This window comes from Notolepis coatsorum (assembly GCF_963971535.1).
Source record: "Notolepis coatsorum genome assembly, chromosome: 7".
Taxonomy (NCBI): Eukaryota; Metazoa; Chordata; class Actinopteri; order Aulopiformes; family Paralepididae; genus Notolepis; species Notolepis coatsorum.
Window position 1 is genome coordinate 36,322,280 of NC_140171.1, and position 22,500 is coordinate 36,344,779.

General features: G+C 45.4%; 1 protein-coding gene across 3 annotated transcripts in view; it reads left to right on the forward strand.

Annotated features, from left to right (window-relative positions):
• Nucleotides 1-18,240, forward strand: part of LOC311231433 (uncharacterized protein) — a 24,646-nt gene extending 6,406 nt beyond the window's left edge. The window contains exons 2-9 of one of the 3 annotated variants that reach the window (XM_084318012.1): nt 5,586-5,680; nt 6,144-6,222; nt 7,918-8,227; nt 12,312-12,383; nt 12,594-13,666; nt 14,893-15,722; nt 16,857-17,108; nt 17,964-18,240. In XM_084318012.1, the coding sequence (XP_084174138.1) occupies nt 5,586-5,680; nt 6,144-6,222; nt 7,918-8,227; nt 12,312-12,383; nt 12,594-13,666; nt 14,893-15,722; nt 16,857-17,108; nt 17,964-18,217 (2,965 nt within the window). In that variant the 3' untranslated portion in view covers nt 18,218-18,240. The remainder of the gene's footprint in view (nt 1-5,585; nt 5,681-6,143; nt 6,223-7,917; nt 8,228-12,311; nt 12,384-12,593; nt 13,667-14,892; nt 15,723-16,856; nt 17,109-17,963) is intronic. The other 2 variants (XM_084318013.1, XM_084318014.1) reach the window with 2 other exon arrangements.
• The last annotated feature ends 4,260 nt before the right edge of the window (nt 18,241-22,500 follow it).

Consider the following 22,500-nt stretch of genomic DNA (forward strand, 5'->3'; position numbering starts at 1 on the left):
TTAATCATTTAGTCAGTAATCGATTAGTTGTCTCTCTCAGCTTGTTTCCATGTTCATTGAATTATTTCCTGAAGAATGTCTCTGATAAGTATGAGGTTTAAAGAGGGTCTCCTGCATTATTGCATGTTGGAAATACAATTTCATGAATAGAACAAAGTGGGACAAGGTCCTCTTGACTATTCGTCAGCTAATAATGTCTTTAGTCGGGGACCTGTTGCCTACCTCTATTCCGTTTAGACCCTGTTTTTCAATGCAAAATCACAATACATGTTCTAACATCGCAATAATTGCAAAATCACAAAACAATTTTTTCTTAGCCTATATATGATGAGATGAGATGTATCGTATCCAGGGGAATTGTCAGACAACTCCCAAAGGCAATATGATTAGACTACAACCGCACGCCAAGCAAAACATCACTTGAGTCTGTGTTTGTAATGTTATTGTGATCACTTGAGTCTGTGTGTTTGTAATGTTTTATTGTGATCACTTGAGTCTGTGTGTTTGTAATGTTATTGTGATCACTTGAGTCTGTGTGTTTGTAATGTTTTATTGTGATCACTTGAGTCTGTGTGTTTGTAATGTTATTGTGATCACTTGAGTCTGTGTGTTTGTAATGTTATTGTGATCACATGAGTCTGTGTGTTTGTAATGTTATTGTGATCACTTGAGTCTGTGTGTTTGTAATGTTTTATTGTGATCACTTGAGTCTGTGTGTTTGTAATGTTATTGTGATCACTTGAGTCTGTGTGTTTGTAATGTTATTGTGATCACTTGAGTCTGAGTTTGTAATGTTATTGTGATCACTTGAGTCTGTGAGTTTGTAATGTTATTGTGATCACTTGAGTCTGTGAGTTTGTAATGTTATTGTGATCACTTGAGTCTATGTGTTATTGTGATCACTTGAGTCTGTGTGTTTGTAATGTTATTGTGATCACTTGAGTCTGTGTGTTATTGTGATCACTTGAGTCTGTGAGTTTGTAATGTTATTGTGATCACTTGAGTCTGTGCGTTTGTAATGTTATTGTGATCACTTGAGTCTGTGTGTTTGTAATGTTATTGTGATCACTTGAGTCTATGTGTTTAAAGCTTATCCGCTTTGGCTCAAACTTGGTGGATAGGTTGATGGTCAACTACTGAATTCTCTTTCAAAGCACTCAAAGATCGATGGCATAGATCAAGGTCAAAATCCTAGCTACTGGTGTATAAAATACTAAGGACAAAGATGGCACGACAAAAACGACTTCTGATGGAGTCAGAGTGGGGAGGTCTACACATTATTATAATGAGTGTCCTAAGACTACTGGGTATTTTCCTAAATATCTATGACTGGAGGGCTGGTTTACAGGTTGACATGTTCTGACATAATATTTAGCGTGGGTATTTCATTCCTCCGAGTGCCATTTCATTGTTTTCATTTCAGTCAGTGCTTATTTTAAGGAGATATATTGCATATCTAATGAATGACATTCTAGTTATTAATGGTTTAAGATGCACTACTATTGCAATTTAATGCAATTGCAATATTTTGTGATTTAAAGAAAATAATAATATAACATCAAAGTCTCCTTTAGTCTCTTGGGTTCACTCTGCATCACCTTGATAACAGGGACTAAACAAGACCAGGCACCTGTCGTTCTGAAGGGGGAGTCATCCTTATCTAAATAATTCATGTTGTTTTTTCTTTCATATTTGTCACTTGTAAATGACTGGCGATGGTTAATTGGACAAATGGTTAATTTGGTGAAAAAGGTCACTCTTCTCATATAGATAGATATGTCTTTTCTTGCACCGTCCTAGACCAACTTTTACACACGTGCCATCCATTCTCTGCCAGAGTCCTTAGTTACCATGGCAACCACTCGCTGCCCAATAGGCCAATACCCAGCCTATTGGCAGAGATCATGATTAATTTAAAACATCTTTAAAACTCACATTTCACATAATAATATAAATGGTAATTTTATAATTTCATTCAACATAATCACACCATGTTTAATTATTTTCTCAGAATATGTTTGTTTTGGAGCAAGTAGTTTGTTTCATTGTTGCCGGCATCTCTAGTGTTATGGACAGTGATCCGTCTCTTCATTATATAGAGTGTCTCTGGTAATATGTCAAAATCAATTATATACATGAGTAAAAAAAAATAAAAAACTATGAATCAATCACTAGATCCAGGCCCATCATGTTGTATTTGTAATAGCCTTGAAATGTTTATAAAATAATCAATAAAAAACTAAATAATTGGGGAAAGTATTGTGTACTGTATTATTCTCTGATTATGTCTTGGCAATTATGATTCTTAGTCTTAATTTTCTTAAAGTGTGGTCTATTGTTGAGGCGGGGGAAACACAAAGCCTCTCAAGGAAGAAATAATTATGTGCTACTGGTGCATATGATCCCTATGTATTCACATGCTCTACACACACACACACTCACACACACTCACAAACGTACACAAACACACATACACACTCACAAACGCATGCACACACAAACACACTCACAAATACTCACACACACTCATTCACTCACTCACAAACACATGCACACACACTCACAAATACACAGTCACTCACAAATATACTCACTTACACACACACACACACACACACACACACACACACACACACACTCACACACGAACACACTCACAAACATACACACACTCACAAACACACACACACACACACTCACAAATACACAGTCACTCACAAATATACTCACTTACACACACACACACACACACACACAAACACACACACACACATACACACACACACACACACAAACACACACACACAAACACACTCAAACTCACACTCACATTCACACTCACTGTATCACAAGTCCAGATGGGAGTGGAGTGGATCAATACAGACAGTGGGTTTGGTTGAGGTCTCTGCTGAATGAGTCTCTCTCTCTCCCCTCCTCCCTCCCTCCCTCTCTCTGTGTTCTCTCTCCCCCCTCTCTCTGTTCTCTCTCCTCCTCCTCTCTCTCTCTCTCTCTCTCTCTCTCTCTCTCTCTCTCTCTCTCTCTCTCTCTGTTCTCCATGTTTGTTCTCTCCTCGTTGCCTTTTTTCTCCCTCTTTTTTCTACTTCTTCCTCTCCCCTCTCTTCTTCCTCTCCCCTCTTGCTTTAGCTCTGTCTTGCGCGCACACATCCATGCACACACACACACTCAGGCGTGTGTGCACGCACCTACACAGTAATGAACACTTCAGAAACCAAAGCACGATCTTTCTATGGCCTAGTTTTAAGAGCCTCCAATGTCATGCGAGTAAAAAATAGACTGACGGAAAACAATATTGAGATCTGTGGTAACGGAACTGGCCCAAATCAGCAGACCCAGGATCAGTTTGGCTACTCGGAGCGCAGTGGTTACAGAGAGGATTTAGGCTAAAGAAGATAATCTCAGATCTTACAGATGGCCTTGGTGCTCTCTGGGGGAACGAGAGTGCTGTGCTGGGGTCAGCCTGCTTGCCTCAACCAGCTAGTTGGTGGGAGGTCTGAGAATCTGACCGGAGATCAGCACCTGGCAAACTAGCGCTATTTAAACCCTGGATTTGTATGTCATCCTCCGTTCAACTGGATTCAAGTCATTAAACAAAACAAAACTTATAATTGTTTTTGTTGACACCAGCCACGGAGAGGTGCTGGTCATAGAAGTAGGCTGTACCTTTGACCTGTACATGGACCAGGCCTTCCGGGACAAGTATATCAAATACCAACCACTGCTCAGTGTGATGGCTGACCTTGGGTATAGGTGTAGATATAGTGTACTTACTTGTGTTCGGAAGTCTTGGCCATGTACACAAATGCACCATGACCGGTCTGAGAATTGCTGCAATGTCTAAAAGAAAAGCCAAACAAATTGCCAAATATTGCTCTGTCTCAGCTATTATTGGCAGCTTAGCCACGTGGAGAAGGAGGTGCTATGTGTACCCTTAAGTGTTCAGTGCTGCTTGGCCCCGATACATTTGATTCCCTGTTTATGTAATATAATTTGTGGAACCAAATAAAGTATCAAAGTGTGTGTGTGTGTGTGTGTGTGTGTGTGTGTGTGTGTGTGTGTGTGTGTGTGTGTGTGTGTGTGTGTGTGTGTGTGTGTGTGTGTGTGTGTGTGTGTGTGTGTGTGTGTGTGTGTGTGTGTGTGTGTGTGTGTGTGTGTGTGTGTATTGGGGGGTGTGTGTGTGCGTTTCTGTATTGGGGGGGGGTTCTGTATGGTGGTCTGTGTGTGTGTGTTTCTGTATTTGGGTGAGTGTGTGTGTGTGTGTGTTGGGGGGGATCTGTGTGTGTGTGTGTGTGTGTGTGTGTGTGTGTGTGTGTGTGTGTGTGTGTGTGTGTGTGTGTGTGTGTGTGTATTGGGGGGTGTGTATGTGCGTTTCTGTATTGGGGGGGGGGGTTCTGTATGGTGGTCTGTGTGTGTGTGTTTCTGTATTTGGGTGAGTGTGTGTGTGTGTGTGTTGGGGGGGATCTGTGTGTGTGTGTGTGTGTGTGTGTGTGTGTGTGTGTGTGTGTGTGTGTGTGTGTGTGTGTGTGTGTGTGTGTGTGTGTGTGTGTGTGTGTGTGTGTGTGTGTGTGTGTGTGTGTGTGTGTGTGTGTGTGTGTGTGTGTGTGTGTGTGTGTGTGTGTGTGTGTATTGGGGGGTGTGTATGTGCGTTTCTGTATTGGGGGGGGGTTCTGTATGGTGGTCTGTGTGTGTGTGTTTCTGTATTTGGGTGAGTGTGTGTGTGTGTGTGTTGGGGGGGATCTGTGTGTGTGTGTGTGTGTGTGTGTGTGTGTGTGTGTGTGTGTGTGTGTGTGTGTGTGTGTGTGTGTGTGTGTGTGTGTGTGTGTGTGTGTGTGTGTGTGTGTGTGTGTATTGGGGGGTGTGTATGTGCGTTTCTGTATTGGGGGGGGGGGTTCTGTATGGTGGTCTGTGTGTGTGTGTTTCTGTATTTGGGTGAGTGTGTGTGTGTGTGTGTGTTGGGGGGGATCTGTGTGTGTGTGTGTGTGTGTGTGTGTGTATTGGGGGGGGTGTATGTGCGTTTCTGTATTGGGGGGGGGGTTCTGTATGGTGGTCTGTGTGTGTGTGTTTCTGTATTTGGGTGAGTGTGTGTGTGTGTGTGTTGGGGGGGATCTGTGTGTGTGTGTGTGTGTGTGTGTGTGTAGGTGTGTGTGTGTGTGTGTGTGTGTGTGTGTGTGTGTGTGTGTGTGTGTGTGTGTGTGTGTGTGTGTGTGTGTGTGTGTGTGTGTGTGTGTGTGTGTGTGTGTGTGTGTGTGTGTGTGTGTGTGTGTGTGTGTGTGTGTGTGTGTGTGTGTGTGCGTGCGTGTGTGTGTTCTGTATTGGGGGTCTGTGTGTGTGTCTCTGTATTGGGGGGTCTGTCTGTGTGTGTGTGTGTGTGTGTAGAGGGAGTTAGACTGAGTTTGTATTGATTCATTAGATGGTCATCAGCTTATTGATTGCACTCTGACCTGATTGATGTGAAGTTTGGCCAGGAGTCCGATTGATTAAATGATAATTGTGTATGTGTGTCTCTTTGTGTGTCTCTCTGTGTGTGTCTCTCTGTGTGTCTGTGTGTGTGTGTGTGTTTTCTCCAGGCGTGGTTGTGGACGGAAGAGGAAAGGGACGCCAGTGAAAGTCTTTGTCACTCAGAACGAGGAGGAAAGCGTGCCTGAACACAGCTTCTGCCCAGGTGTGTATGTATGTATGTATCTATGTGTGTGTGTGTTTGTATGTGTGTGTTATCTGCGTTCCATGTTTTTAGTGCCTGTGGTCGTTTTTTATTGCATGTGTGTGTGTGTTTGCGCGTGTCTGTGTGTGTGTGTGACCTACTTCTGTGTGCGTGCGCGTGCCTGCATGCATGCATGAGTATGTACTGTGACGTGCACCTGTGTATGCATTCAGGGGGGAGGGGTGATGACCTTCTCGTGTGTGTGTGTGTGTGTGTGTGTGTGTGTGTGTGTGTGTGTGTGTGTGTGTGTGTGTGTGTGTGTGTGTGTGTGTGTGTGTGTGTGTGTGTGTGTGTGTGTGTGTGTGTGTGTGTGTGTGTGTGTGTGTGTGTGTGTGTGTGTGTGTGTGTGTGTGTGTGTGTGTGTGTGTGTGTGTGTGTGTGTGTGTAAGTAATCCTTTTATACTGACTGTTGCTCTGCTCTCAGGTGATCGGAAAGAAGCAGCAGAAAACAAACGGCCCACACCGGACGGGTCCTTCTTCAGCACAGAGTCTGCCCCTCACTGGTGAGAGAGAGAGAGAGAATTCTTTTTTATTACAGTGTTGTGTGTGTGTTGGTGCACGTGTCTGCGTGTGTCATCCTGTGTAGATTTATTGATTTTTCTGCATTCATTGCAGTGCATGGAATACTGATTTTATTTGAATGTGCATCTCCGTCTGTTTACATATAATGCTAAATGTTTCCTACAGAATGTTGTTATGTTTATGTACGTTAGCCCAGTGTAGGTATGTTTATGTACGTTAGCCCAGTGTAGGTATGTTTGTGTAAGTTAGCCCAGTGTTGGTATGTTTATGTACGTTAGCCCAGTGTAGGTATGTTTGTGTACGTTAGCCCAGTGTAGGTATGTTTGTGTACGTTAGCCCAGTGTTGGTATGTTTGTGTACGTTAGCCCAGTGTAGGTATGTTTGTGTACGTTAGCCCAGTGTTGGTATGTTTGTGTACGTTAGCCCAGTGTAGGTATGTTTGTGTACGTTAGCCCAGTGTTGGTATGTTTGTGTACGCTTTCCTTTCCTTTTCATGGCGTCACTCTTCTAAATGTCAGCTTTGTGTTTTCCTGCCAATGGTTAACTCATTCTGCGCCACGGATCGGGGCGCCAGAGGGCGCTAGAATGCCAGCGTTGTAAGTCAATGGGGCGCTTTGTTCAAAATGCTTAAAATATATCTTATATTATAGCTATGGGTCTAATACACCCGTCGATTGTCAGTGAGTTGCTTCCAGTCAACATCCACAAAACAGATTGTTTTTTCATCAGTACATTTCCGTTTTATACCGTTTTGAATATGAGTATAGTTTTGGCGATTCTTAGTAATCCCAGGAAAATACGTGATAATAGCCCTTTAGTGGAATACACTAAACACGTTGTCATTTTTCGCCTGATTATCGAATCTTCCTGAAATCAACGCTAGATTATCATTATTATCATTCCTCATGCATACATGAAACGGCCCTTGTAGCGCGACCCCCCCTCACCCATCTGCACCCAACGGTAAAAAGCCACACACAAAGACAGCGTTGATCGGGGTAGAAAGAAATATCAGATCAACGCAAGATTTTATATATAGAGTCCTTACCTGGTAAATAATCCAATTATCTGATTGCCATTCCAAATACTGCTCATGGAGGTCCATCCCACATTGCCCGGCATTGCATATGAAGGGGGGGGGGGGGGGGGGCAGCCTCGCAGATGTAACGTTGTAAAGGCTAGTCCTGCCGGAGTATTTAAACCCCGCCCGCACGGCTCAGATCGGCTCAGAAAAGAAACTACACCATTTCTAATAGAGTGCAATACCGGCTGGAAGGCATAGGCGGCGGTATTTGCCCTTTTGCGAGCTCAGACCCATTCCCAATGATAACATCAGGCTGGATGGATGAAAATGAATGGATATAGCTAATAAAAGAAATAACGATTAAAACCCGACTTTACTCGTGATTGGCGCTGAACGGTTGGCGAGTTAACCCGACTTTACTCGTGATTGGCGCTGAATGAGTTAATAGTCAGCACTTAAGGGCAACTCCAGTGCTGTGTGTATATACTGTATATGTTTGGATTATGTTCCGAATATATACATGAATCTGTGTGTGAATGTGTGAGTGAACGGGTGAATGTGAGGAACAAAAATGTGTAAAGCGCTTTGGATCTCTATAAATGCACCATTTATCATTTCCCCTAACAAGCTACTTCTAAATCTTGTGTGTCAGTGGTCCATCAGAGCAGGCTGATGACGGAGCGACCAGCGGAGCCAAGACCAGCTCCAGTTCGGCCTCCACCCCTACCCAGGCTCAGGCCCCAGCCCCGGCTACCCCGACCCAGGCTGCCGCTCCCACCCCCACAGCGTCAGCGGCCTCGGCGACCCCAGCGGCCGGCTCCTTCCCCCCCTCTCCCAACTGCCGCATCAGAGAGGTCCACTGTGGCAGCCAGGTCCGGCTGGTGGTCATCGCCATCAGAGACATCACCAAGGGAGAGGAGATCACCGTGGACTACAGCCTGACGGAGTGGGGGGAGAACCTGGTCAGTAGGCGCCAAGCATGCACACACACACACACACACACACACACACACACACACACACACACACAGATATACAGGTATATAGACACAGATACACACACAGACATATATACACGTTCACACACACACACACACACACACACACACACACACACACTGTACACACACACACACACACAGACATGCATACACAGAGACATATATACATACGCACACATACAGACACATATATATGTTCACACACACACACACATACACACACATACTGTACACACTCACACACACAGAGACACACACACACATATATACTGTACATACGCACGCAGACACACACACAGACATATACACACACACATGCATACACACACACACAAATATATATACACACATAGACATATGTCCATAGACACTCACATACACATGCATACACACACACACAGACATGTGTACACTACATACACACTCATATTCAGACTACTGTTGACTATAGATACCCAATGTGCATTCACACACAATTGACCAGAAACACACACTGGCACATACACACACACACACACACACACACACACATAACAAACACACACACACACACACAAAGCCAAGCAGAACATGGGGTTACCATGGTGATGGCTGAGCTCCAATCTCTACCTGTAGCCCTTTAACAGCGGTAACCATGGTTATTACATGACATCTGTTCTGCTAATGAATCTCATCAGATTGGATCAATTTACCAGACATAACGATGATAATAGAATCAGTCAAAGATGATTTAAAATTTAAATCTGACAAAGGTATTCACAGTTGGACCATGGCATGGCCATAATATCCAATCTCGCTGTCTGTCAGAGAGTTATGAAGAGGCCTGGCAATTTAAGCCTGGCCCAAACAGTGGCAGACCGGTCCCAAGACCGACCTGGCTGTAGAACAGTTGATCTGTAAAAGGCTTTCTTTTTGTCTCTGAGTAAAACACTGAGCAATTACATTTCATGACCACAGGGTGTCGCTATTTTTAGTTTCTGACACAATGCAGCTCTAAAGCTGAACTATGGAAGGTTGGCACCCTGTGGCCATGATAGGTAACTGCACCTTATTTAAACATGGCCGATAAGAGAGAGAAAAAGCAAACGCTTTTACTTTAACAAGTTAACTAGGCACTGTTACATTTATGTAGCAATTATACCCTTTTATGGATTTCGCTGCACTGGTTGTCTAATGCATTGTTGCTAGGAGGGGTGTCTCTTGTTCAGCCAAACTGAGCCCAACTCTATGATTTAACATTGTTTTTTCATGAAACAGTGCAGGTTTGACTGCTTTTATTATGCACACATTAGAACAGGGAATTGATATTGGTATTGATTAAAATAACTAAATTAAAAACACTAATAATAAAATAGCCCAGGCCATGTAGCCATCTCTTGATTTTGGAAAAGGTTGACATATTGCTGTCTTCTATACTTTCTCTGGGATCTTTGCTAGATATAGGCTAGACCTATAATAAATAAATAGATATAAATCTGGGCATAGAATAATAACTGCGTAATAGCTTAAAGCAATACAAAGTATATGAATGCATTTTGATTTAGTCCATGTATGTATTTCATTAATTGTTATGGGCCTCAGGAAGTTAGACAGTTGGGTTTCTATCGTCGCCAGTTGCCATCTTTGGAGGATCACTTTGGAGAAATCACTGAAACTGCAAGATGTACAAAAACTCAGGAAGGAGTGGAGAAAAAGGAGAAGTTGATGTTTCTGCCATGATGGTATGAAGTTGAGGTTTTCTGTGGCAGCTCTCAACAAAAAGCCTCTACAAACTAAATGTCTGCTTCCCAAGCCCAAGTAGCCTAAATTAAATTAATTTGTACTTTATTAATCCCTGTGGGGAAATGATTCCTCTGCATTTGACCTATCCTAACCACTTAGGAGCAGTGGGCAGCCACAGACAGGCGCCCGGGGACCAACTCCAGTTGTAATGCCAGTACTTTGGACAATGGCAGGAGTGCACCTAGCAAGCATGTCTTCTGTGTGGGAGGAAACTGGAGTACTCTGAGGAAAACCCTCACAAACATGGGGAGAACATGCAAACGCAGGGCTGGGCGATAAAACGACAACAATAATTATCGCGATATATTTGAATAATCAATATCGATCGATAATAAAAAAAAATATATCAATAAAAAAAATTACGTTATTTTTTATTTTTTTTTATTTATTTTAGTGACCTGCAACATGGCAGTTTTAAAACCAGAGACAGTGGACAGACTTGTCTTTCTTGCCTGCAACTTAAAGTAATGGCTTTGCTTGTCCAAATGACAATACTGACCAAATTGAGATACATTTTTCTCTTGTCCATTTATTTTGTTTGCTTTCTAATTTAAAATACAGTTTGAAACCGTCTGTACACAGTAGGCTATGTGTGCTAGCAGAGCTAGTCTCCAGTCACGAGTCACGGTGCACATGTGCGGTGGTTTGTCCACCAAAAAAGCGCTAAAAGATAGAAAAGAAACTAGCAGAGCCAGAACTATTCAACTCCCCTGGAGCCACAGCCAGCAGAGAAGCCGGTTTACTTTAGCTTTTAAACCAGCTGCAGCCTGAGAACTGGAGTGTGAGGGGCTGTAACACTAAAGATGGCGGCAACGTGAAGAATTGCTGCAAAATAAACATACATCTGTTTGTTTAAATTTTTTTTGTATTATTATACTTTTTTTTATACTAACAACATAACAATATCGATAATTATCGATATCGAGTGATATGATAACATTATCATATCGTTATTGTGATATCATTTTTGGCCATATCGCCCAGCCTGCAGCAAACGGCACAAGGCCCTCTTGTCAGGTTCTAATCCAGGACCTTTTTGCTGTGAGGTAACAGTGCTAACCACTGTGCCGCCATGCCGCACTTTTTTTTTACAGACGTCAAATGATGAATACAATAGAAGGCTTCAAATGATAATGTAGAAACTTCAGCCTGGACGGTACATCCCACTACGCTAAAGCTGTTCTTGTCAGCTACAAGACACACGGGGCACACGGCACTAGTCTAGCCAGCTATTGAAGCCTTGGATAAATTGTGCCATTGAGCTTCCACCTGCCCAGCAGGTCTCCTTCATCGATCTTCACAGGCTTCTGCATTGTGTAGTTCATCACCTTGTCATCGCCATCATCGCTGTCATTATCTTCCACCCCTGCTATTGATATTCTCCCACTCGGAGAAGTCAAAGTATGCCCTCTTGGCCAGGGGAGGCCTGTCGCTGGGACATTCCTCCTCACCGTCTGGCTGTACAGAAGGGTCAGTGCAGGTCAGGGTCAAACACCTCTTTTCTGGCTTGAGGAGGCAACATTCTGAGCTGGTTCAACTTGGACCTGGCTGCATGGTGTCATGGCTAGGTTGAATCTTGCACATGAGGCATGCAATGGCATGTTTCTCTGACCACTGACGGACGTTGTGCCACCCTTAATTTCCTGCTGTGCCGTGTAGAATGGCTTCATAGAAGTTGCGAAAGAAGCAGAGGGTGTCCGGGGCTATCCTTTCTATTCCCTCGTTCCCGCTGTGTTCTTCATACACATCCTACCCGCCTGGGGCATTTAGCTGCAGTGTTGGTGTCATGCATGCTGGGTGCAACTGCGGCCAGTGTTGAAGACTTTATTCATTCCAGCAGTTGAACCTTTGATAAGGCTGAAGGACAAACATGATGTACATCTGGTAACCAGGAGTTTTTTTTATCTCTCTCCTGATGTTCTCTCCTTTCTTCAGGTGTAAACAGTGGTGCAGTGACATTCTTTCCAACCAACTCAAAATCCTTTTGTAAAAAAGCGAGCACTAGCCTGGTTCTTTTGCCTAGAGGTCACTGTTTGACAGCATTATCGATTCAACCTTTTAAGGTGACAGTATACCAACTGCGGAAAACGAATTTCACCAGATTCGTAAGAACAGAATGAGTCATTTGTGTAGAATACGAAGCTCCGCATTGGCAGTAGGAGTTTGTGAGTCGTAATTAACCTGCTGATTTTAGTGGTGAAAATGAAGGCGCAGAAGTAGATGTTAAGACGCCGTGTTAACGAGCCTGATCTGTCTCCCACAGGGTTTCCGGGGCACCGTGTCTCCTGGGCGATATGAGTGTAACTCCGACTCAGAGAATAGCAATATCAAAAAGGTACAATTATATTTGCATAGTAACAATTTCTTGTTAACAACTTAACTCTTCATTTCATTGCACTAATTCAACTGAATTACACATTTAAAACAGACTCACACCTTTCTTCCTTGACCTTTTTCATTAGCAACTTTAAAAAAAAAAATAGAATGTACACTGCAAACATGCTTGGTCCAGCATGTAACCCTCTCCCTCTCTACGCCTCACCAGGAAGAGGAACCCCTCTCTCTGAGCGGCCCGCAGCAGGAGTACCTCACCCCCTCCTGGTCCCTCTCCCCGTCCTCCTCCCACTCCGACGGCAGCGACTCGGAGCCAGATGAAGACGGCTCTAACCCACGCGGGCGCGCCCTCCGCCGGCGCAGGAAGCGGCGCGGCACCCCCTCCAAGAAGAAGACCCCCCAGCGGATGCCGCCCGGACGGCCTCCCGTGGCCTCGCCCGCCAACGTCCCGCAAAATAGCCGCCCCGCTCCCTCGTCCCCGCCTCCGCATCAGTCCTCCCCTCCTCCCTCCTCGTCCTCCTGCTCCTCCTTGGCCAAATCCGTGTTCAAAGCCCCGGCCCCGCTGGGCCCCAACGGCGCGGCTGCCGCTGGAGCTAACGCCAGCGCGGGCGTCGGCAGGGGCATGGTGGCTATCGACGCCCAGCGCCAGACCTGCGGATACTGCGGACGCCACTTCCGCTCGCTGGGACGCCACCTGGACAAGCACCACGCCCACCAGCCCGACGTCTGCTCCGCCCTGGTGGAGCGCTACACGCAGATGCCCCGCCTGAACGCTCAGCAGACGCACCCCACCGCAGCTCACACGCAGCCTCAGCAGCAGCACTCGCCTCACGCCACGGGGCCGAGCCGGTCGGAGCCTCCGCAGACCGCCGTCCAGGACCTCTCCATGTCCCCGCCCACTCTCACCGCGGCCAACCGGTCCCCGACGTCTGCCGGGAGGAGCCCCGCCCCTCCGGTGCTGACGCCTCCCAGAGGGCGGAGCGCGGTGCCGGTGTCCGTCTTGAAGAGGAGTCCGCCCCCCGTAGCCATGAAGGGAGGGATTAGGAGATCGAGGAAAGAGAAAGAGGACGAGGGCGAGGAGGATGAGGGAGACGTGGAGGTGGTGGAGTTGAAGAGACTCAAAGACGAGGAAGAGGTGGAGGTGGCGTGCAACACCTTGGCCAAAGCGCTGGAGGACCTGCCAAAGGAGGAGGACGAGGAGGACGAGGAGGATGAAGAGGAGAACGGAGTGATGGAGGTGGAAGATGACAGTGGAGCAGAGGACAAGGAAAAGGATATGTTGAGGTAACTTGAGTTCCTCTCTTTAGACATTCTAAAGAAACTGGAGCTTAACACTTTCCGTGCCAGCAGGGGGTGCCAGAAGTAGGCGCTTGAGTGCCAACGCTGTAGTCAATGGAGGGCGATCATATTTGCGAACGCATAAACTATATCTTAAATTATGGCTATGTGTCTAATACGCCCGTCGCTTATCAATGACTTGTTTGCAGTCAACATTGTCGAAACGGATTGTTTTTTAATTGGTTCATTTCCGTTTGATACCATTTCGAAAAACGCTTGTTTTTTTAAACTTTCAGAAAAAACGTTATTCTGCAGGAATCGCGCTTTACTGGAATACACAAAACACGTCGTCATTTTTCGGCCTATTTATTAATCGTTTTCAAATAAACGCTAGATTATCGATAGTATATGTGTACTTATGCACGCTATAGAAGCGGGCTGAAAAATCTATTATCTTATTTCCTGATCAGCACACACACACACGCACACATGGGACACGCTGATATATAGGTGAAAATAGCTCTGATTATCCCAAGACTGGTAAAATAGATTCCTTACCTCAGATCAGATGTTCTCCAAAAAGATTATTCCAATTCCTGATCGCCATTCCAAATATCGATCGCGTTTATTGATCCAACGCTGGGTGGTCGAAAGACACATTCCACGCTGTTCTGATGGTGGGCAATTAATGGGATCAGCTCGGATTACATGCCTGACAAGTAAAATGTGGAATCCAGAAAAAAAATGTCCCATCCATTTCATTCAGTCCAATCCAATGGGTGCAATACCATCCAGAGAGACGATAAGGGGCGGTATTTTCCCTGTTCGAGCTCAGACAGATCCCCACTGGTAACGTGAGGCTAGATTGATGAAAAATGAATGGAAATCGATAATAAAAAAAAATAACTATTAAAAAACGAGATTTCTTGTCGGTTGGCACTCAACGCATGGCATGAACTAACAAGATTTCTCGTGGCTGGCACTCAAAGTGTTAAAGGCTTTTTTACTAAAGAAAACGACCATATGACTGAATCACCAACTCAAATTCCAACTGTGGGTCTGCAGCTGTATTATGATTGGAATATTAGATTACATTAATGATCTTTTTCTGTCAATACGATCAGGAGACAATTGAATTGACAATTGAAATGAATTCCTCCCTCTCCCTCTCTCTCCCTCTCTCCCTCCCTCTCTCTCTCCCTCCCTCTCCCCCCCCCCCCCCCTCCTCCCAGTAGTTCAGGCCGTCTCCACATGCTGCCCCTGCTCTCCTCCCTGTCCTCCCTGGTGCTCTACCTGCGCCGGCTGCAGCACTCCGCCTTCCTGTCTCTGTCCCGCCAGCTGCAGTCTGCCGAGGCCTGGCGCCTCCTGTGCCACTCCAGCTTAGCGCTGCTGATCCTGTACAACCGCCGGCGCGAGTGCGAGGTCTCCAAGCTGACCATCGCAGAGTACCGCACGCGCATCACCCCCCAGTGCCCCGTGCCCGTCCCGCCGGGCGCGCCCCCGGCTCTCACCCCTCTGGAGGCCTCCCTGTCCCCCTTCGAGCGCCTGGTGCTGCCCCACCTGCCCAGGGTGGGCGTTCAGGGCAAGCGCGGGCGCGTCCAGCCCCTCATCCTGCCCCCTCACTGTGAGCCCTGCCTGGAGCTGCTGCTTCAGACGCGGCAGGACGTGGGAGTGGACCCCGCCAACCCCTACGTGTTCGCCAGGCCCTACCACTCGCCCGCCACGCCACTCCGGGGCACCGACCTCCTCCGCAGCCTGGCGCGCTCCAGCGGGACCCGCAACCCCCGCGCCCTCACGCAGACCCGCGTGCGGCGGCAGGTCGCCATCCTGACCCAGCTGCTGCTGCTCGGGGAGGGGGAGGAGCCGGGCCAGCCGGGGGGCAGCGCCGTGGAGAGGCTGGAGCACTTCCTGGAGAGGGAATACCACGTGACCCAGAGCTGTGCCGGGATTGGCCAGGACCCCGGCCTGATGGGGAGAGTGGGCCGGGTGGTGCTGTGTGGAGAGAGAGATGGGGTTCTCTTCAGAGGGATGAGCCTTCACCACATCTGCCTGGAGCTGGATGGTGAGATGGAGGAATGGATGGATGGATGAGTCGGTCGGTCGGTCGGTCGGTAGCTTGATAGATTGATAGCTTGATATTTGGATGGATGGATGAATGAGTTAGTTTTCTATTATCTTGTCCACGATTAACCATTGCCTACTATACTACCAGTGTTTCCCCTACCATTGCCTTGTGTGTGTGTGTGTGTGTGTGTGTGTGTGTGTGTGTGTGTGTGTGTGTGTGTGTGTGTGTGTGTGTGTGTGTGTGTGTGTGTGTGTGTGTGTGTGTGTGTGTGTGTGTGTGTGTGTGTGTGTGTGTGTGTGTGTGTGTGTGTGTGTGTGTGTGTGTGTGTGTGTGTGTGTGTGTGTGTGTGTGTGTGTGTGTGTGTGTGTGTGTGTGCGTGCGTGCGTGCGCGAGCACCCTTCCCAACTCTGATCTTTGGAAGACCAGATGAGGTCAGAGGAGTTTGATAGTATTTACTGAGGATGGCCAGATAATGTTGATATTTAAACTTAAAAAATAATTATACAGAGAAAAGCTTCAGCAAGTACAAAACGCTGCTGACCGACAAAAGAGAATCCCTCACTGAGGAAAACACAAAGGCCTAACCATCATGTATCACAATGGTGATGTCAGCCAGAGATGGGGAGAAGCATGAACCTTTAAAGGACATATCTTTGAAAGAAACGACATTTTACCATTTTTTCTGATTTCTTTTAAACTAATTATAGTTTTTTTTTCTGATGCACATACCCAGCCAATCCAATCCAATGATGTGCAATACCATCCGGGAGACGATAGGCGGCGGTATTTGTCCTTTTGCGAGCTCAGACCCATTCCCAACGATAACATCAGGTTGGATGGATGAAAATGAATGGATATCGCTAATAAAAGAAATAACGATTAAAACCCGACTATACTCGTGATTGGCACGGAAGCGATGGCGAGTTAACCCGACTATACTCGTGGTTGGCACTGAATGGGTTAAACACTACTATTCATTATCACCTTCACCTTCACTCCTCATTTTGAAAAGGTTTACGCCATCCATCCGGTCTGTCACACATGTGCTTATGTGTGTGATGGATACTGTGAAAGATGGACTATAGAAGCAGTCATCTAACCTTTTGTCCCCCACCCTTCTTCTCCCCCCAGTCATGTCAGGAAACTCTGCGGACTCGTACTCCGAGGGGGAGTCTGACTGCGAGCAGGTGAAGGAAACAGTGGAGCCCCCGCCACCGCCGCCCCCCGCGCCCGCCCCGACCCCCACACCCACCATGCTGTTTGTCCGCAAGGGCAAGAACAACGGCCGTGTGGGCCGTCCCAAGAAAATCAAGAATGCCCACGCACTCCCTCCGGCTGTCACCCCCACCAACCGCAGGAGGAGCTCGGGGCAGCCTCGATCAGGTGGGTTGGCCTGTGTGTGTGTGTGTGTGTGTGTGTTACTAGGGCTGCACGATTTGTGGAAAATATCAAATTGCGATTTTTCTGACAGATATTGCGATTGCATTTCAATTTGCGATATAATTTTTCGCTGTATAAATCGCAATTGCAGTTCAGCCCTAGTGTGTTTGTGTGTGTGTCAGTTTCAAGGTAAAGTACCACATAACAACTTAAACAACATACCACACAGATGGATGTAGTGAATTTGTGTTTTGAATGAGAGCAGAATTCTAAGTGGAATGTTGTACACTTACAATAGACATCGGAGTCATTGACTGATTGTGTGTGTGTGTGTGTGTGTGTGTGTGTGTGTGTGTGTGTGTGTGTGTGTGTGTGTGTGTGTGTGTGTGTGTGTGTTATGCTGTGTGTGCTTTATGCGGGACACTTACCATGCCACTCCTGTACTTCAAAGGCTGTAGTCATAAAACAGTTTTATAAAATAAAAATAAAAGGAAATGATTCTGCTAAATACCGCGGAAGAACTACATTGTGTGATGGAATTGGAATTGGAAAAGTAGAGCATGGACATCCACTCTGGTGATCAGGTCCTGATGATTATCATTTGATCGAAACATTGATTGCAATAAATGCAGTAGGGCTTCAGGGCCAAGCTTTTTTTTTTTATTACTATTATTTTATGAAACCTTGCCCAGGTGTATATAGTAACCGTTTTATGAAAGCAATAAGCCACAGTTATGGGGTCTCAGGCCACTCTGTGTGTGTGTGTGTGCCTAGTGTGGATACAAAGTGTGTGGATACAAAGTCTCATACAAGAAGTCTCTTCTCCTTCCCCTTCTACTTCTCCTTCTCCTCTGGCAGGAAAGCGCGGTGTCCTGAAGCGCCCTTGGTCTGAGGCGGAGCGTGCGGCCGTGGAGGAGCACCTGACGCACAACATCGCCGAGCTGCGCGTCCCGGCCAAGGCTGACTGCGAGCGGTGTCTGCAGCAGTGCCCCCTGTTGGTGAGCAATCACCGCGACTGGCGGGCCATCAAGTTCTACTGCCACAACCGCATCCAGCTTCTGAAGAAGAACCAGCGGCGCGACAGCGACCCCCTGCCACTCAGCGTCTGCTGAGAGGGCGGCAGGGGATCAGCCTAGGCTTGGGGACGGGGGGAGGGGGGAGTGGGAGCGACCTAGTGGATGTCAGTTGTATTGTAGTTGGTCAGAGCAGAGCCTCAACTGGTACCCTATTGCTGAAGAAGTACACTAGTTGTGAGAGGCTCTGCTTTACTCCCCATGTGGTGCAGTTGTTTTGATTATGGCTTATAATAAGACACCAGATGACATTGTATGGCATTGTAAGCCATATGAGATGTAAAATTTTATTTACTTTTTAGTGCACTACTTCAAGGTCTCAAAATTACACTAATCTCTACAGGTGTCCTCGATTAAGCGCCCCTTAGTTTGAGCATGGTCAAAAGTAGTGCTCTTGGTAGGGTGCCATTTGAGACTCGCCCTGGGGGACTTTTGATACCATAGCACGGGCCACAGCCTGTGTTGTATTGTATATGGACTTTCTTTCCCTTTTCAAAATGCACACACTAAATTGAGATATAAACAAGGGAGGCGTACACCTCACAGTGTTGTCGTGTGGAATTTGCGGAGTAACGCTAGTGCTCTATGGACTGCTAGGACAACATGGCCTCTGCGTGGGCCGCACTCTACCTAAAGCCCAGTCATTCAGTCATATATAGAGCAGGCCTATATACTGCTAACCTAGTGGAATAGCCTGACCTTTTCTTGTTCTTCTTTCATACAGCTGACTGTGCAATTCTGACTTTGGTTTGACAATATTGGACCTTCATTTACATATTAGGTACTAGCTGATGAACGAGTTATTCTTTTGCAGTTACTTTGAAGAAATTCTGTTTTCGGGGTTAAAAACTAACACAACGGGAAAGGTTTTTTATTTTATTTTGTATTCTTTTGGACAAACTCCTGTCTTGTGAAGTATTTTAACGGTAGAGAGAGGAATACCATCATTGCGTTGTGATTGTGATGTTTTCTTTCTTTCATTGGATACCTAAGAAGTGTAGTTTGTCATCACACCGCAGAGTCCAGAAACATTAGAACTGTTGGACAACCTGATGCTTGGGAGTACCCCCATCCCTGCCCCCTTAAAACAGATACACTACCCCCATCCCTGCCCCCTTAAAGCAGATACACAACCCCCATCCCTGCCCCCTTAAAGCAGATACATGCAAGATGTCAACAGCCACCGCTTTGCCCAAGCAACAGCATTCTCTCATTTGCATCGTTCATGTTTGTCTTTTTGTGCCTGTTGCACATTTCTGTGTTTCTAAAGCAGTAAAAAAAAGAGAAGGGTGCTACAGGCTATCGAGCTGGATATCACTTTATATGTGGCAAGGAGATTTCCTGAGGTCGTGTTAAATGTTTCTTAAAAAAGTGCGTCTTTCTGGGCATTTATCAGAAGAGTAAACGTCACGTGTCGCCACGTTGTACTTTTTTTCTTTTACATACAATGTAGTCGCATTGTCTGTGTTGTCTTTTCCCAACGATGGCTAGAGGCGCTACTGTTCCTTTTTCAGCTACACTAGTCTACATGGTCTGCAGCTGGACTAGCTCTATTGACAAGCTGTGTATGTATACAAAACTCCATAACGAACCGCCACAGATCCTGAGGGTTAAGTCAAAACTCGTCCTAACTAATTAAGTTCACATTGTGTTTTCGAAGGGATCACCAGAAAGAAAGGCCGGTGGGGTGAAAACACAAGCCGCTGTTGAAATACAGTATAAAATTACCCTTTTCTCTCCAAAGTCTCCTTTCAAATCCTCCAGCCGAGATGTTCTTCTGTGGTTTTCTGGGAAAGCTTGACGAGTGCTCGGTGCTGCCACCCCTGGTCGCCAACAAAATACATTACCATCTCTGTTAACCTGTCAGGTCAAGGTGCTGATCTTATTGTGACCAGTGGTGGCAGCACCTAGTGTTCGTCCACTGGAGGATTTTAAAGGAGACTTTGGAGAGAAAAGGATAATCATTCATCCTACTGGCCTTTGTCGAGACTCTTTGAGCTTTCTGGTGATCCCTTCGAAAACACAATGTGAACTTGCAATAATTAGTTAGTAGTTAGTAGTGTAGGACAGGTTTTGACTTAACCCTCAGAATCCGTGATAGTTCGTTATAGAGCTTTGTTTATATGTGATGCATACAAAGCTCATCAATAGAGCTACGGCTGAACTTGATTTTTGGCTTCCGTCAGTGTTGCTAGAAATCTGTCTATGGGACTAAAACCTTCACAAAACCTCAAGACAGATACTTGAAGTTATTTAAACAGTTTGCATCATCTTTATGTTCTACTGTGCTCTAGTTTTGCCAGTTACATTGTATATAACAAATATATTATCATTATGCTAACTGGTTGTTTGTGCTAGGCTATATGTAGCTTTTTTTTTTCATTGCTGAGCTATTGCTATTTGTACATACGCCTGTTGTTTGTAAATAATACTCACAGAAATACAAAGAAAAAAAACGACACAATGTATGAAATGCCTTGGTTTTCGTGTTATGTTTTTCTTTTTTATAAGTCTTATAAAAAGTTAAAGCGCTGTATCTGCTGTGGTGTGGTTATTTATTTATTATGTATTATTATTTATTGTCCTCTTGAGGGAAGACAATGACCTTCGACCTTCTCTTATAGAGACCACAGAGGATCCACTGGCGCTGAAACTAGCAATAATTAAGGCCAATACCGTATTGTTTACATTTACATTTAGTCATTTAGCTGATGCTTTTATCCAAAGCGACAAGTCTGCATAACTGCTACAATACGTAGGCCTAAGCCTCGCCAATCTTCAAGCAATTGCACGAGCACAACTACACTGACATTCACTATTGCAGTGGTATCACGCCATTCACCGCCATCTTTGTTTTCATTCAAGACTGTGAACACATCCACATCGAAAACACAAAAACTAGCCATTGAAAAACAACCTGAGTCAGGTAATAATGAGTATGTAATTCCAATAGTGTATTCTGTGTTGTTTTGACCAAATTGTAGTACTTGTGCATTTGGCGCCAAAACGTACATTTTTACTTTTTTCTTGTTTTTCTCAAATTTCAAACAAAGCTCAAATATCTGACTCAGTCAAATGTCAGACCAATTGAATAAGTGGAACCGTATAAACCCAGCTAGAAACCCCCTATAGTAGAGACCGTAGGCAGAACCTGTGACTCTTGTGCACTATCATGTGACTCCCCAGGTCTACTCACTGCTCTCTGTCTCACACTTGCAGTTCACAAGTTGGGCCACTAGATGGAGGTTTTAGTTCATACAGTTTACCTACACTATTTTAATTGAAGTAGATTATTTTGAATTATCCGTAGTTTTCCATTACATCGGTCTTCACATCTTGGAAGGCAATCAACAGGTCAACAGGTGATTGTAATAGAGGCCTTTCACAGAATATTTACAATGCCCATTTGTCCTCCATGTTGGAAGGAATAACAGTTGCTATGTGCAAAACAATGGTTGCTATGTGTTGATAATGATATATATATATATATATATATATATATAGTAAATATTTAATAGATTATTTAATAAATATTATTATTAGTGTACGGCAGTGTAGACAGTGAAGGCAGTAGGCAGGTATAACTTGAGTATATTCCTGCCTGTTACAGAAATCATAACTTGTGACATACAGTAAGAGACAAATAGCCACTGCATGAATATGGTTAATTCGTTTTACTGAACATTCAAGTTTTTCTGTGTCAGAAATGCAGAAATTAAGTTGGCTTTGCTATGATTTTTGAATTTGGGGAATCCTCCCGATAACGATTTAGCCTCTTCTAAATGGTAAATGGCTGCATTTATATAGCACTTTTATCCAAAGCGCTTTACAATTTGTTCCTCACATTTTACCCATTCACTCACACATTCACACACCGATGGCGGAGGCAACCATGCAAGGTGCCAACCTGCACATTTGGAGCAATTAGGGATTAAGTGTCTTGCTCAAGGTCACTTCGACACACTGCCCGGGAGGAGCGGGAATCGAACCGGGTACCTCCGGATTACCAGATGACTGCTCTACCTCCTGAGCCGCTGTCGCTCTTCTAGTATATATACTTGGTATATTATAATAATAATATATAATGCAGGACCTGCTCAGAGGTCTTTAATTGGCATTGGCAATTATCCTCAACACACACACACACCGGAACACACACGCATGCATTGTCTGTAGGATCGCTGATGCGATTCGTCTCTGCGATTAACCCATCCCGTCGTCCTTCCCCCCCCAAGGGCAGCCGGGAGCAGACAGGCGTCAACGTGAGCCGCGCCAGGGGACCAATCCAAGTGCTCCTGTCCGTCTTCGTCAAGGACGCCACA